Source organism: Calliopsis andreniformis, chromosome 12, assembly GCF_051401765.1.
Source record: "Calliopsis andreniformis isolate RMS-2024a chromosome 12, iyCalAndr_principal, whole genome shotgun sequence".
Lineage (NCBI taxonomy): Eukaryota > Metazoa > Arthropoda > Insecta > Hymenoptera > Andrenidae > Calliopsis > Calliopsis andreniformis.
In genome coordinates, this window is record NC_135073.1 from 13,540,816 (window position 1) to 13,557,450 (window position 16,635).

Sequence of the window (16,635 nt, forward strand, 5' to 3'; positions counted from 1 at the left end):
GATCAAATGTAGAACTTGTATTTTTTGTTGCTAACGTTCATATTTGAATAATGATTAAATTTTTGTAATATTTCAAATTCTTGGGATATTAATTATTTTTTAGTTTAGGAACATAAACGAAGCTCGCTTTTTGAAAATAATTTTAATTGCAATTCAAAAATTAAAACAAATGAAAGAACTTTGAAAATTTTTAAATTTGAATATTTGAAATCACTAAACTGAGAAAATAAAAAAGAGGTGGAAATGTCACATGTAACTTCAGAAAAAATTTTAATTATTATTGCATAGATTGCTTGTAAAACAAGATTAGCTGAGTACTATTTATATTTTACAAATATTTTATTGCTGTTTATAAATATGTTAAGTAGTTAGCTAGTATGATACTTAGTCTATACTATGTCTTTTGTAAAAAAAACAAAAGCACTGAAAATTAGACCATCAAAAATATTTAATAAAATTGCAATGTATATCTCAATACAATAAGTAAAATGCATTGTGCAATATTAACAGTTTCTAAAAAAATAATTAACAATATTTTAATATAGACAGTAGACTAGAAAAATGATAATTACTTTGGACAGTGAGGATTGCTGAGTACATTTCATTCTTATTGTGTCTAAAAACTTAAAAGAACAATCAAAATGGAACAAAAAGTATGTCCACTGTTATGATGTTATGATCTGTCAGTAATTTCGATTTTCGAACTCATAATAAGTATTTATGAACACATAGACCCATGTATTTCATGCATGTTCGTATACAGTTAACAATAGCAAAGACAAAAGTTGTATTATTTGATTCAACAATTCTGTATTTTTGTTAATCAAGATTTAAATACCTGAAATGAATCACATATAAATACATTTTAACTCTTTTACATCTACAAAAGTTGTTCCACTTCTAAAACAAACCGTGATAATAATTCTAAAGTGGTGGTATGAACATGTCTCTCTACTTGAGCAACAATTTCACTTCCACTTTACATATTTATATGTCATACTTTATTCCACTTCAATTGGGCCAAACACTTAATTAAAGACACGTTTAATTTGAAAAAGATTTAAGACATATTAGATTGAAGCAAAAGTTCGAATACCTTCTCAAAGAATAATTTGCATATTTCAGTAAAATAAAAATTAAAAAAGATGTAATTAAGATTATAAACGGTTATACTAACATTTAAGGAATGTAAGGACAGTAAATAAGAGAATAGAGAACTTTGTTTAAGACACATGCATAATCTATCTATTTTATCTTGCGTTACTTTCAGACTTTTTCTATGTGCAAATGCATTTTTCACTGTGAACAAAATCTCAATTAATTAAGAGTTTGCCATATATCACCTCTGCTAGAATTATTGGAAGACATAAATACATAACTTCACATTAAATTATAAAAAAAGAAATATCATTTACACACATTGTCCACACACAAAAATCCTTCCAGAGTGCAAGCAAATGTATACAATTCTTAATAAAATTATGAAAATTTCCTATCTTTTGTAAACACATATTACCAGCAAAATTGTGGGACTTCTTTTTAAGGAGGATTTAAGATTTTATTCAGAATTAATCTTTATGCTGTTCGCTGAATAATATGAATACCACTATCTGTATGCACAGGTGAAGACAATTCGCCAACTTTGAGGGCAAATGCTGCTTGTTCAAAAGGTTTCTGCATTGCACCTCTACTAAATGGTCCCAAGTCTCCTCCTCGCTTAGCTGAACTGCAATCGCTATATTTTGAAGCAAGTTCAGCGAATGTAGCTTTCCTTGACACAATTTGTTCTCTGTAAGCTGTTTGTAAACACAATTACATTAATTTATGTAACACCATCACTATATTTTTAATTAATAAAAACTTACACTTAATAAGTTCCAGGGCCTCTTCTTTTGATCTTGTGATATTTTCTTCCCGCCACGAGGATGGCCGTCGTGAACCTGAATGTTTTACTAACAAATGAGAACATTGTACTTCTTCTGGACCATCTCCTTTACTATTTCCAGATGGATCTGCAGGCTTATCTGGCCTATCCCATTGGCTTTCTTTAGTATAAATATTTAAGTAATAATGTTGTCCTATAAGAAAACCATTAAGAAATATTAATATTCAAAGTATTGGAATCACATGATTATATACATGAAAAAAGTACCTATAATATGTTAAAAATATCTAAACGCCATGATTACGTCAATAAAATACGTCAATAGGTTAATTTTAAGATTAACAATTATCAAAATAGCAGGTATATGCTATTAATTTTCGATTCGTAAGAAATATTCTCGTGAATCATAAAGGTTGTCAATCTTAAACGTTAAAACGAACTGTTCCTCGAAATATTTAAAGGTACCACAGTCTTATATATTTTTGTGAAATATAAGACGGGCGAAATGTACAATAGTTGAAACAATAAGATTTTTGTGTAATTAAATGTACTATACGATTATAATCAGTATATTAACAATGCGGAAAAATGCCGGCCTTGCAGTTCACAGTATCGACTGCATAATAAAAAGGTATAATGAATAGAGCAAATTAATAATGAATGAAACAAATAATTCTGCAATTGTATGTTTCTACATCGATTGTAAATAACTGAAAATAAACTGACGTACCGGTAGATCTGCTCAAACGTTTTTCCCAACCCGCTGGTAGTTCTTCGTCCGCCATTGTTGTGCAATATTTTTCTACTCTCGACTCACGTCAAACATCGAGGACACCTTTTCACTGCATTTCTAGTTATTTTCTCGACTCTGATGCTCCAGTTTGGACAACCTTAGCGATAGCTATTAAATCACTACAATATGCTTTTTAGTGAAAGATTTTTTAAAATTTGAATACACAATTTTGCATTAAATTGAAAAAAATGAATGAGCATAGGAAAACAAACTTTGCTACATTTTTTAAATGCTGCTAGGTTATGAGATCTTCATCTTTCTATTGTAACTTTTTATGATTATTCAAACACTAATTTCTATAGGTAATTTTATTTTGTCAATATTGTCAACTATGTCAAAAATTCCCTCAGAATGTTTCACACACACTAATCAAACATGTATTAATCAACAATGAATATATAAACTTTATAGCCAAATATTAAGCTTCAAATAAAAACTACTCGAAAATTATTTACTTAATCTTAATATGAGTACAGCGTATATCTCAGCAAAAAAAATATGAAAATAAGTGTTCAATAGAATGACCATAAACATGTATGGTTTCTGTGCATTCTTAGGGTTATCAATAGACGTATGGTTGCCATGGCGGCAAACTACAAACGTTTTCTCTTTCGATACTGATGCGTCCAAATATATCACACGTTTATCCTTCAGTTAATTTAACGAAAAAATAAAGGCAAAATGGCGATAAACAATAATATAGACGAAGTCTTGAGTGCACTCGGTTGGCACGATGGATTTCGAATACCTGTAGCGAATGAAGAAAACAGACGATTAGAAGAAGAAGTAATACATTTAATGCTTCATTGGCTTTATTTACACTGCGCATATGTCGCATCCTTTTTTTGATTGCGTTCTTATGCATGCTTTTGTTTTTTTTCCATTAATGCAAAGCATTTTTTGTACAGTCACATGCGAATATAAGTTAATAAACTTTATTCAAGTTGATAGTAGGCTTACGTTTATTTATTGAATATGCCTCGTAATATCGAAAATTATTTTTTATTAAATATTAAATACTTGTATAACTTTTTCTCGATAAGATTGAAAGAAAAATGAAATTGAAAGAAGATTTAAGTATGAAATTCGAGTCAACGAACGATCGAGTAAAAATGATGGAAAAGCGCATTAAATATTTAATGACGGAGCATGATATAAATCAGAAACTTTTGAATGCTCATTCGATGCAATTAGAGACAGAAAATCATCATTATCGAATCAGCTGTAATACCGAATCGAGCCTTCGTCAAGAGGCGCGAGATTCCGAGAAAGAATGGAAGAAAGTTACTGAGACTGTATCCAATATTAGACAAGAGTTAGATAAAATGATGAAGAAAATAGAATTGTCAAAGAAAGCGATCAAATATGATGAAAAGAGCTTAAGGGAATGGGAAGAAACATTGAATGAGAATGAAGATAATAATCAACTGATAGAACAATATATGAAGGAGGATTTGAAAGAGTATAAAGTATGATCATTAAAATAGACAGCAATAAAATGCTGATTCTAAAGTAAATTACTAATCTTTTGCAATACAGGAACAGGAATTAAAAAGACAAAAACTCAGCATAGAATTACAAATGTATCGTGAGGCTATCATTAAGACAACTAATGAGTCAAGAGAAACAGAAATTGCTCTTGATCGAACCACTAAACTGTATGATCAAGCATTAATAGAATATCGACAAATGTTTAATCAATGGAAGGAAGGTGTAGTCATGTTGCAACAAAAAAATGATGATATCACAGGACTTCTCAAAGTATGATTAAACATTATAAATTATGTTGCTTTCTGAAGCAGATAAGAATCAACTTTCAACAATTCTTTCTACAAAAAATATTATTCTAATTATTGGCAAATTGTTTTATGTAGGAAATTGAAACATTGCGTGAGATTTCAAAGGATAAGAAACATTCCTTGGAAGAATCAGAAAAGTTCTTAAAGGAGCAAATTGAAAATAATAAGCAAACTGAAGAATCAATAAAAAAATTGGAAAAAGATCTCAGCAATATGAAAGAAGAACAGAAGAAGAAGAAGGAAACTATTAGTATATATGAAAATGAGGTAAGAAAGTTATTGAAAGCAGTTCCAAATATTGCTTTTTTAATTTTAATATTTTTCTATTGCAGCTTGTTATACAACAAAATATTGTGAAAGATCTGACTCAACGTCTACAACAAATGAGGGCTAATACAAAACGTAAAAAGATAGAAATTCAAAACAAGTATGCAAAGATAGAAAAATTAGAAAGGCAAGTAATCAATTTGACTGCAAAATTACAAGATATTGATAATCAGAAGCTAAGTATGGAAGAAAAAGCAAAAGAACTGGAAAATATGATTGAGGTATTAACTTAAATAAATTTTACAGTTTTTATACAAATGTACTCTTTTAATTTGCTAATGGAATTTAGGAACAAGAAAAAAAGAATGCTGCAATGATTAAAGAAGTAAACCGATTGCAAGGTGCAAATGCACGTGTAACAAATGAAATAAAGGATCTGGAAAATGAAAATAAAATTTTAAAGATGCAGTGTGAGAGTGAAGTTAAAAAAATTGAGTATTTAGAGAAACTACAGACTAAGGATGAGAAAGTTTTAGAGGAAAAAATGGAGAAATTATACCAAGTGGAGTTTGAGTTACAAAAATGTGAAATGAAATTAGGTAGATTAAAAGGTCAGGAACAAGATAAATCTGAAGAAGAAAGGAAACAAAAAGAGATTGAGGAATTGGAAACCATTTTAAAAGAGAAATCAGAAATATCAAAGCTATTGCAAAAGCAAATTTCGAGTTTAGAAGTATGTTACACTTAAGTAATTTATTTATTGAAATATATATGCGTATGTATAATACATATTTTCCTTTTATGTAGTACGAAATGAGAAAAATAACAAACTATCTAACAAGTGACAACAATGAATTAGAATCTTTAAAAAGTAAGAGACAAGATCTTGTTCTGCTTGTGGATGCAGGAGAAAAGCAATTAAAAGCTGCCCAAAATCGTTATGAAGAGAGACAAGTAGAAGAAAGTATCCTAAGACTTAGGATGTCACAAATGGAAAAAATGATAGTTAATCTTGGAAATAATGTTTATGATTTGGAGAAGTATAAGCTTGAACTAGAAGCGGTGAGTTCATTAATAGAACAAATTACAAATATTAAGTACCTGCCTGAATTTAAATTATGATAAAATTACTATAATGTACTTATTCAGGCAATAAGAGAACGCAAAGCAGAAATTGCAGTAGAAGAGAAATCACTTATAATTCAAAAAAGGGTCATCAGTAGTGAATGCTCTGAATTGAGGAGTGCCATTGCTGAAAGAAGTATACGAATACAACAACTACAAGCAAGGTACAGTTGTGCCTTAGCAATGTTAGGAACTAATCCTGATGGTACACCAATAAATACTACACACTTGAAGATCCAAAATGCGCAAGAAAGGTATCTTTTACAAGAGCAAGGTGACAAATTAGATGAAACAATAAGGAAAACTGAACTGGAAATACAAGCCATGGAAAATACATTAAGGGTAGTAAACACTTGTAATGATAAATACAAGATGACATTGACTGCAGATGAAAAAGAGGCACCTGAGATGGAAGAATATAAGAAACTGGAGGAAGAACTGTTTAATACAGAGCAAAGTTTGAAACAAAAAAAACAGGAATTACAATTTTTAACAGATACTTTACAGGTATTCTTCAATGCATTAAATTTTGTACCATATAAAAAATGTTCACTTCTACAGTAAAATGATTTTAACAGAGATTACAAAATGATTATACCCAAATGCTTAAATACATGGAAGAAGCTCAAGAATTAAAAGAAAATAAAAATCAGTATTTAGCTGAGCTAAAACATCAAATTGATGATCAGAAAGGGAAAGTATTAAGAGCTAACAAAAACTTACAAAGTGTTCAAAAAGATATTCATAAAAAGTTTGTAGCTACAAATGACCAAATGTTTCTCATACAACAGGTTTGTAGAATATAAAAAGATTGTTTGGAGTTAATATGATACATATTATAATAGATATTTTTTAATTATTTAAATAGAAAGAGGTAGAGTTGCGTGAGCTTCAAGAACAGAATTCCATAGCATTACAAGATATTGCAGAATTTACAATTAATCATGTTGAAGCTGAGCTCTATATCAAGAAACTTTTGGCAGCTAAAAACATAGAACTTCCTTCAATTTCATTATTTAGTCAATCACCTGTATCAAGTCAACGATATAGTACTACAAATTCAATGGATCATGCATCAAAAAGTACAAATCGTGGAAGCACTATAGCATCATCCAGAGGAAGTATTAAAAACATTGTTAACTTAGAACCTGAATTTGAAGGTATGTTTATAAACTGAACATTACTCAGTTAATTACTAATATTTTCAAATTTTACATAGTATCATTAATTTATATATAATTATTTCAGTAATCTCCACAAGGAACCAATTGAAAAGAGATTTAAAGCATGAGCAGCCTGTAAAAGATCATGTGCATGCACAAACAATTAAAAAGACTTAATAAAATTACTTTAAATGTATCAATTACTTTTATCATTCAATCGTATGGAGTACAATAATAAAGCAAATCTTATATAAATAAAGATGAAAAAATAAACTTTTAATGCGAGTAATTAATTACCATTATTTGTTACTTTTCTGAAATGATAGAAAACAAGATTTTAAGGTTATACGTAATTTTTTGTTAAAATGATTAGTAAATTATTCGTAACGAAGATTCGAGATCAATTTAATCAGTATGTAAGTATAATAAAAAAAGAAAACTTATACTATCAATTGAATTGATAACATATGTCTGTACGATCACCGCATATTTTTATCGTATCCGAAAGGAGTAACTATCTGAAGTCTGCAGAAAAGCATAAATATTATATGTACTTACGTTAATCTGCGTTATACAAGGTAAAATAAATTTTAATTTCAATTTAAATATTCACTGAATTTGAAGAGAAATTATAACAAAGCATACATTTAATGAAATAGCGAAATTTGTATTAATATATTTATATTATGAATGATCCAAATATGCCGATAATTATACTATTTCATTCAAGACACTTAACCCTCTAATATCGTGTATTCACATAATATTTAAAACCTAATATGTATTTATTTAATTTCAACATTTAAAAATAATACCGGCTTTTTCAGATGGTCGACATTAACGAAGTTTCTAGCAATAAAGTTTTTGGAGGGTGGCAAAAAGTTTACTCCCATGAAAGGTATTGTGATTTTAAGTTTAAAACAATAAGAAAATGAAACTTATTAAAATATTATTTATACTGTAGCCAGGAATTAGGATGCAAAATGAATTTTGGAATTTACCTTCCACCTCAATCCGAAGAAGGACCTGTACCTGTTATTTATTGGCTGTCTGGTTTAACATGTACAGAAGCCAATTTTATTCAGAAAGCAGGCGCACAAAAGTATGCTTCTGAGCAAGGAGTGATTTTAGTTGCACCTGATACAAGTCCTCGTAATCTTAATATTCCTGGAGAAGATGATGACTGGGATTTTGGCACAGGTGCTGGTTTTTACGTTGATGCAACAAGTGAACCGTGGAACAAGAATTACAGAATGTACAGCTATGTTACTAAAGAGTTACCTGCTTTGATTAATAACAAGTTTCCAGTTTTACCTAATAAACAATCTATAATGGGACACAGGTAAAAGAAAAAAGTTACTTGTGTGAGTTACTTTGAATGATGCAAATAAACTGATGAATTACCTTGCTAATAGTATGGGTGGACATGGAGCTCTAATATGTGCTTTGAAGAATCCTGGATTATACAAAACAGTGTCTGCCTTTGCACCTATAAGTAATCCAATTTCTTGTCCATGGGGTAAAAAAGCTTTTTCTGGATATCTTGGTAGAACGGAAACTAATGCTGAATGGAAAGAATGGGATGCCACAGAATTAGCAAAAAAATATAATGGGCCACCTTTGGATATTTTAATTGATCAGGTACTATATTATAGTAATATTTTATAAGGAAAGTATTGTAAATGCAATATGTATTTTGAAATTTCAGGGAAAAGAAGATAAGTTTTTGAAGGATGGACAGTTACTGCCAGAGAATCTATTATCAGCTGCAAAAGATGCTGGATTGTCATTAGCCCTTAGGTTTCAAGAAGGCTATGATCATAGTTACTTTTTTATATCCACTTTCATTGAAGATCACATTAAACATCATGTTAAATATCTTAAAACTTAATTTAATAAATTCTGTATAACTTTTATAATACAAAATCAAATATTTGAATAAATTACTATTATTAAAAATACTTACACTTCGTTTTTTTGAAGTAAACGTGAAATTTACATTGTTTAATTTTTATTTTGATACAATTACCAATTTTTCAAATTTCAATTTTCTTTCAATCAGGTTTTTATAATTTTTGACAAAATTAACAACGTACAAAGTACATAAATATTAACTTATAACTAGAAAATGTTATTAAGACTTAGATGGTCCACGAAGGTCATGCCAAAGTGCTAATACTGGTTCACGTTTTCGCCATATATTAGCGTTGCCCCATGCTTGCCAAAATCTGTGATAAACAAGGTGTGATGTGTAAATGTTAATAAATGCAAGCTTTTTATGAATATACCTACATTCCAAATAATACTCCCCCCAAATGTGCAGCATGATCAAAATACTGCCAACGTAAGATGCATCCTAGGATATCCAATCCCATTACTGTTTTAATTGCCTACTCATAAAATGTTTATATTAAAAGGCATATAATTATATGCTCAACTTAGTACAGTGAAACATATCATCATACCATGCCTGCCGTAAATATGTACATAGGAAGAAAAATAATTGTGAGATATGTATCAGGGAACTGAGTACACACAAATCCAAGAACACCCATTACTGCCCCTGACTGTGTAACAAACAAAAAATTATTATTAAAACAAATGACATGAAATTGCCACAGATATTTAACATGCTTAAATAAGGTAAATACTCACAGCTCCTAATGAAGGATTTTGGAAGCCACATGCAGTTTTATACAGATTGCTCACAAAACTGGACACTACTCCACTAGTTAAATAAAATGCCACAAATTGTTCTTTACCTAGTGCTGCTACAGCCAAAGAGCAAAAACTGTGCAACACATACATATTAGCAGCTAGATGGAAAAATGAGTAGTGGGAAAATGATGACAGTAACATTGGCCAACATATTGCACCTTAAAATCATAAACTTTAATATTTTTCTTCAACTATGTTGCAATCCATATAAAACTTACTAGATGCTGGATTGGCACAAAAATATCGCACCATTACTTTTTGGAATGCTGGGACACGCCATGACAAATATACTAGGACATTCAAGAAACAAATAGGAGCAAATATTTTTTGCCCTTCTGTTAAATTCATCCACCATGTCCTCATTTCCTGTCTCCATCCTGTTCGCTAAATATGATTAATGCTCTAACAATATGTAAAAAATATATTCTCTTGTAAATAAATTTTTTGTTATACGAACATATATTGCAGATTGTTTATACTGGTTGATTATCCAATAGGTTTTTTTTCTGATTCGCTCATATTCCCAAATGGCAGCAGTAACGAATGCTGTTCCACTAAACTGATATGATGAAAAACATGAAACTTATGACATAAGAAAAATGAGTTATACTTAGATTGGTTCGATGTAGAAAACAAACATCTCTTTAATTTTCTTATATTATGGTAACCCTTTCACAATAACATTAAGTACTCAGCAGATTGACAAAAACAAATTATATCATTTTTATGTGATTATTAACTAATTTATGTATGGTATTTTACACATTTTTAATATATAGAGCAATCTTGGTTCAATTTTGTTGCAGTGAAAAAGTTAAATAAATATTTTAATTTCTATTTACTTACCATAAGTGTGAAAGCAAATGGTTTCCACAATTTTCCAAAATATAGGGGCCCCTTTTCCACGTAGTTATTTGGAAAAGGAGTCTTTGGTGACTGTTCTTCGACTTTAAATCTCCCATATCTTTTAAACTGCCTATATGCTTTAGTCATATGTAACTTAGGCTTGAATTGTACAGATGTAAAAACGCTAGAAAATATACCACAAAATTGTAATCTATATGACAAACATAACCTTCTTTTTACAATATTATAAACATGCCTCACCATTTACATACAGTATCACCTAAATATAAAAATGGTCTAACTGCCATATTACTAACAATTTAAATACCACGAGAAGTTTATTAATTACGTATAGATTTCATGAAGTATATGCATATTGAAAAAAAGTTGACTCTAACGAAACGAAACGCTCCGTAAAAATGTTAATGATGTTGTAATCACCTTAGCTGAAACGTAAAAAGAGCGTAAAATACTTGCTCTTAAAGACGAATGCTTAACTTAATACTGACCTACTTCTGATTATTTAAATTTGAAATATATTTGATTAATTTTAATAAAATTCACATAAATTTACCCTGTTAGATCATTTACGATTACGAAATTAAGTATTGTATTCATTGAGACATTGCAGTGTCTCTGGATTGTTATTATTGTATAATTTGCCGGTATTGCAGGTGAATAAAAAATGCAGACTCATTTAACTCAATTTTTGTCAGCAATATTTATTTTTAATGGCAACATTTTATTTGCACTGTGCTCGTATATGTAATTATAATATTATATTGCACATACTACAATTTGAATATGCACAAGGCAGCTATGGAATCTGATATTAGTAACAAAATTAAGTTTCTCTTTCTAAAGTTATAGGATCATGTGATAAGAGTTATCATTTATAGTTTATGAAACACAGTTGGACACACTGCAGCTGCATTTTCAGAGCACATCCAATTTAAGATTTCCATTGGTCAGTTCGTGCACATGAGTATTAAAATTTAGGTTGATTTAGGTTTCAAAATCGGTGGTGTCCACTCTGCATGTTATTCTATGTCCATACGAAAATTCAAACGCTTTCAACGGTTGTCAACTTTCAAGTTCTTTCCGTCTGTAGAAAAAGAACTTCAACGTATTTATTGTTCAGTACTCTGTTCGTCTTTTGTGAGAAATATCAAGAAAGATTGTACATACCTTAAACTGTATTATTTGCATTAGATAAGAGTATAAGAGTAAACTACTAAAGTAAGTAATCGTGCTTATTTTCAGGGTGCTTCTGAACACAATTTTCTTATGTATTTTAACTTCAGTTTGATTCACTTTATAATACACGTTTTAATTCTTAATTACCCACGTGGGAGTCTAATGATCTTCTATTGGATTATTTAAATTTAAATTTCAAATTCTTTTAATGACACCTTTTATCATAGGTTTATTAAAAATGTAAATAAATGTTACAGATGAGTGAAGATACAGTCCGTGTCGCCGTACGTATTCGGCCTTTAGTAAAAACTGAAGTTGAAAAGGGATGTCTAACATGTTTGAGTGTTGTTCCTGGTGAACAACAAATAGTTATACGTAACATGGATAAAGCATTTACATTTAACTATGTTTTTAATTCTGATGTTGATCAAGAAAATTTTTATAATACAGCCATTAAGGATATGGTAAAAGATATTTTTCAAGGTAATATTGTATTGAAGGGCTACAATAGCATTCATAGCTACTGTTGACAATGTTGACAGATGACTAAAATTTGGAAAAAATGAAGTTTTTTCATAAAACAATAAATAAGTCAAATATTTAGATGATATATGCATTATCTGTTATGTTTTATATTTTATGTTACAGGTTACAATGTAACTATATTAGCTTACGGTCAGACAGGAAGTGGTAAAACCCATTCAATGGGAACAAACTACATAGAAACAGAAGATATGGGTGTTATACCTAGAGCAGTGCACGATATATTTGATATGATTTCATCAAAAGAAGACTGGAGCTTCAAAGTTACAGTTTCATTTATGGAACTCTACCAAGAACAATTATATGATCTCCTGGCTGATAAACAACGAAATCAATCTATTGTTGATATTAGGGATGATGGGAAACACATAAAAGTCACTGGTGTAGTTGAGAAGGATGTTGCAAATGCAAAGGAGGCACTAGAGTGCCTGGTGCAAGGGTCCCTAGGGCGTGTAACTGGTGCAACAGCAATGAATGCCCAGAGTAGTCGTAGTCATGCTATATTTACTCTCTGTATAAACCAACAAAAGAAAGATGATCCGTGAGTTTTTCTAATGATTCTATAGTAATGTTAAAATCACCATTATAAATTTATGACTAACTTTTTTTTGTGTGTAAATTAGAAACACAGCAACAATGGCGAAATTTCATTTAGTGGATTTGGCTGGTTCTGAACGCAGCAAAAAAACACAAGCCACTGGAGAACGATTTAAGGAAGGAGTTAATATAAATAAAGGTTTATTAGCATTAGGAAATGTTATATCTCAATTAGGCGAAAGTGGCTCTACATCTTTCGTTAGTTACCGAGATAGTAAACTCACGAGGCTACTACAAGACTCGTTGGGAGGAAATTCCATGACACTCATGATTGCTTGCGTCAGTCCAGCAGGTTGTTATAAAAAGAAAATATATAATATATTCACTGTAATTATAACATGTAACATAATTCGATATTTCGAAATATTTGCAGACTATAATTTAGATGAAACGTTAAGCACATTAAGATATGCGGACAGAGCTCGCAAGATAAAGAATAAACCAGTGGTAAATCAGGATCCGAATGTTTCCGAAATAAATCGTTTGAATAAGCTTGTGCAAGAATTGAAACTTGCTCTAGTAGATAAAGAAGTTAGAACCTCTTGTCCCCTTGAACATCAAGAACTTGTAGAAAAGAATCGATCGTTGCAACAGAAGATAAGAGATCTAACAGAAAATCTGAACAAAAATTTAATCGAAACTGTAGTCATGCACGAAAGAATAGAATTATCAGAACAAGCTAGAGAAAAAATTCAGACTGATATGGCAAAGATATTGGAAGAGTTTCAAGAACTTTTAGATATTTTTGAGAAGAGTTCAGACGTACCCACCGAATATCGTACAAAATTAGAAGCTTTATATCTCCAAATTCTTGGTAAGGAACTTGATTTCTTTTTCATTAATTTACTTCGTAATATTAATGCTTAGAATTATTCATTTATAAGATAAAATTGTTCCTTCAACAGCTACACAACAAGATCTGAAGAAAACATCAGAAGAACTTATGAACTGTGAACTAGGAAGCTCTGATTTGAAAGCAAGTTCAGTGAATGGTACTGAGGATACAGAACAAAAATATGTAGATGGGACAAATTTCGAACATTCAGATACTTTAGAAGATTTTGATGAGAAACAGGAAGAACATACTCTGCTTCAAGTTAAAAGAAATAACGAAGTTCAAAATATCAATAAAGAACTAGCTATTAAGGAGAGTCTCATACATCAGCTTTTAAAAAACTCCTCTCAAATGATCGACTATTCAAAGGAAATACAAGAAATGGAACAAGAAATCAAAGCGCTTCAAACGGAAAAGGAAGAACTTTTACAAGCACTGCAGCACGTTCAAACAAGCAGTATTAGCTCAAAGTAAGAAATTATTAATTGATTTGTACTTTACTATCATTTAGTAAATTAATTCTGAAATTTATTTTATGTATATTTTACAGACTGGCAGAAACTCGACGTAAAAAGGTACAGGAACTAGAAAAAAAAATAACGGAGCTGAGGCGAAAAGTCACAGAGCAAGATAAAATAGTTAAAGTAAAAGAGAAACAGGATCAACAGATCAAAAATTTATCAAATGAGATGCGGCTGTTAAAGCAGACCAGAGTAAAATTAATTCGACAAATGCGTATTGATTCTGATAAATTCACAATATGGAAAGGAACGAAAGAAAAAGAATTGAACCGGTTGAAAGATCAAAACAGAAAGCAAGTCAATGAAGTAACGCGCTTAAAAACGTGGTACTCTAAACAGGAAACAGTTTTCAAAAGAAAATTGGAAGAAGCTTTTGCAGTTAATAAAAGATTGAAGGTAATCAATTTTAAAATACAGAATGATTTTTGTTGTAACATATTTATAATGTTTTTTTTTCCATTAGGAAGCTCTTGATGTACAAAAGAAAGCAATAATGAGAAGAGAGAAAATGAATAATAATTCAAGCAAAATTGAAAATTGGTTGAATCAAGAACTGCAAGTGTTAGTGAGTACTGTCGATGCAGAACATTCTCTCGAGAAACTGATGCAAGAGAGAGCCCTATTGACATCTATGCTGGACAATATGAAAAACAGCAATGATGCAAATGAAGAAAAAATTGCTGAAATGACTGAATTTTTAGATCTACGTAATACACAAATTACTGATCTTCAACAAAAAATAGTTGAATCTGATCAGGGTGAGTTTTCTTCAAATCTTCTAAGAAATATATCATTGAAACATTATTGAAATAAATTGAAATTGAAGATCAGTGAGCAGATGTAAGCATTAATGTATGTAATTACTTGTTCAGAAAATAGATCAATTACTAGATTTCAAAAAATACTTACAATGGAGGATGCAAAGATTGCGCTTAAGCTACTATTTAAATACAAGGCAGAAGATAGGAGAAAGCAATGCGCAAAGGAATCCGAATATAATGAACTTCTGGTTTGTAATTCGTATACTGCATTTAGTATATTAGTTAAAAGTTGAACATTTAATACTAATTATAATTTTAGGAAAAATACGAGTTGTTGCAAGCACAATTAGAAGACTATCGAAGTGCAGAGAAAAAAAGACGTCTTTCAAAGCAACTCACACTGGATAACACAACTTCTATAATCGAGCTTGAAAGTGAGAATAGTAAATTAAAAGATGAATTAGAAAGCTATAAAGAGCAATGTCAACGCTTAGAGAAAAAGGTCAATATTTGATTTCAGAAGTGTTCTACCAATAAAATTAAAGGTTCGTTCATAATAAATTTCGTTTTCTGAATTTTATAGGTACTGGGCGAAATCACGAATAAAAATGAAAGTTCACTACCAAAAGCTAAGAAGAAATCAACAAGGGTCACAACATTAATAGAAGAAGATTTAGATTTTGCAACAGATGACAGTATGTTTGAAGGTGATGATAAGGAGAAAGATCCAGATTGGACAGACACACCACTGTACAATCGCATACACAAACTTTTGGTAATTAATCTACATTGATAATTACTTTCAATTATAGTCCTAGATTATAAAGAACATGTTTTGCAATTTTTATATTTTTCTATTTATTTTTCCAGAGCACAACTAGGCAATCTACATTTGAACGATCGACACTGAAACGATCATCAGATGGAGAAATAAAGTGCGCTTGCAAAACGAAATGCGCTACACGCATTTGTTCGTGCAGGAAAAATAAAATTTTATGTGTCAACTGTAATTGCAATGCAGAACTATGTCAGAATAGAGACCAAGATAATGTATGTTTTAAATTAACTTAAATAATTACTTTTGAACACTAGTATTATGTTTTACATAATTACTTTTTTTCAGTTGAGTCGCGTACTATTTTTAGACCATAAAGAAGATGAAGAAGAATGTGAAGAAGAGATAAAGAAACTAAGGTATTTTTAATTATACAATATATTCCCTCTCATGTGACAACATTACTAACAATTTTGATGTTTTTCTTTTTTTAAATAGACTGACAAATTCGAGATAATACCAGAGTACAATGAAGTATTGAAGAATGGACAATATAGCAGCTGCAAATGGATAAGAATTTCACTGTACATAACTTAGAAGAATACTTTTTTTTATTTTTTGACCTTGAAAAGGTTGAAAAATACATGAATATGAACATGCTTGTATCATAGCTTGTTACATAGCTTTAAGTATTATTTGCAATATTCTTTCCATTTTCAACTGGAATAGAATTCGTAATATTTGAATTTTGGGCTTTATAGTTTTTCACACCACCTTTATAAGTAATTTCTACCAAACGTCACTATTTTT

At 30.1% G+C, this 16,635-nt stretch overlaps 5 protein-coding genes across 8 annotated transcripts; 3 read left to right on the forward strand and 2 right to left on the reverse strand.

Moving 5' to 3' along the window:
- Positions 1-435: 435 nt before the first annotated feature.
- LOC143186374 (putative peptidyl-prolyl cis-trans isomerase dodo) lies at positions 436-7,677 on the reverse strand. The gene is made up of 4 exons (XM_076390031.1): positions 7,591-7,677; positions 2,616-2,797; positions 1,866-2,078; positions 436-1,796 (listed from the first exon to the last, which is right to left on the reverse strand). Exons 2-4 carry the CDS (start codon positions 2,668-2,670, stop codon positions 1,576-1,578), a joined length of 489 nt encoding a protein of 162 aa, XP_076246146.1. The 5' UTR covers positions 2,671-2,797; positions 7,591-7,677; the 3' UTR covers positions 436-1,575.
- Positions 3,360-7,046, forward strand: LOC143186267 (coiled-coil domain-containing protein 39-like). The gene is made up of 10 exons (XM_076389839.1): positions 3,360-3,464; positions 3,722-4,147; positions 4,218-4,439; positions 4,553-4,744; positions 4,810-5,025; positions 5,094-5,477; positions 5,552-5,806; positions 5,894-6,376; positions 6,448-6,660; positions 6,738-7,046. Exons 1-10 carry the CDS (start codon positions 3,360-3,362, stop codon positions 7,044-7,046), a joined length of 2,805 nt encoding a protein of 934 aa, XP_076245954.1.
- Positions 7,385-8,987, forward strand: LOC143186372 (S-formylglutathione hydrolase-like). Its single transcript, XM_076390030.1, has 5 exons — positions 7,385-7,610; positions 7,860-7,930; positions 7,997-8,374; positions 8,448-8,673; positions 8,741-8,987. The coding sequence occupies exons 2-5, from the start codon at positions 7,860-7,862 to the stop codon at positions 8,921-8,923; spliced, it is 858 nt and encodes a 285-aa protein (XP_076246145.1). The 5' UTR covers positions 7,385-7,610; the 3' UTR covers positions 8,924-8,987.
- Rho-7 (rhomboid family intramembrane serine protease rho-7) lies at positions 8,889-11,414 on the reverse strand. 4 transcript variants are annotated; one of them, XM_076390026.1, is made up of 9 exons: positions 11,171-11,414; positions 10,858-11,042; positions 10,597-10,780; positions 10,208-10,309; positions 9,969-10,134; positions 9,688-9,908; positions 9,498-9,599; positions 9,325-9,422; positions 8,889-9,260 (listed from the first exon to the last, which is right to left on the reverse strand). In XM_076390026.1, exons 2-9 carry the CDS (start codon positions 10,902-10,904, stop codon positions 9,167-9,169), a joined length of 1,014 nt encoding a protein of 337 aa, XP_076246141.1. In that variant the 5' UTR covers positions 10,905-11,042; positions 11,171-11,414; the 3' UTR covers positions 8,889-9,166. The 4 variants fall into 4 exon arrangements, with proteins under 4 accessions (XP_076246141.1, XP_076246142.1, XP_076246140.1 ...); XM_076390027.1 differs by having other exon boundaries at positions 9,688-9,848; positions 11,106-11,414; XM_076390025.1 differs by having other exon boundaries at positions 11,106-11,414.
- A 140-nt stretch (positions 11,415-11,554) lies between these two features.
- On the forward strand, positions 11,555-16,606 carry Klp3a (kinesin-like protein 3A). Its single transcript, XM_076390017.1, has 14 exons — positions 11,555-11,835; positions 12,051-12,276; positions 12,442-12,877; positions 12,960-13,225; positions 13,307-13,747; positions 13,839-14,238; positions 14,319-14,685; positions 14,753-15,047; positions 15,162-15,298; positions 15,370-15,552; positions 15,634-15,825; positions 15,921-16,100; positions 16,174-16,244; positions 16,324-16,606. The coding sequence occupies exons 2-14, from the start codon at positions 12,051-12,053 to the stop codon at positions 16,340-16,342; spliced, it is 3,213 nt and encodes a 1,070-aa protein (XP_076246132.1). The 5' UTR covers positions 11,555-11,835; the 3' UTR covers positions 16,343-16,606.
- Positions 16,607-16,635: the final 29 nt, after the last annotated feature.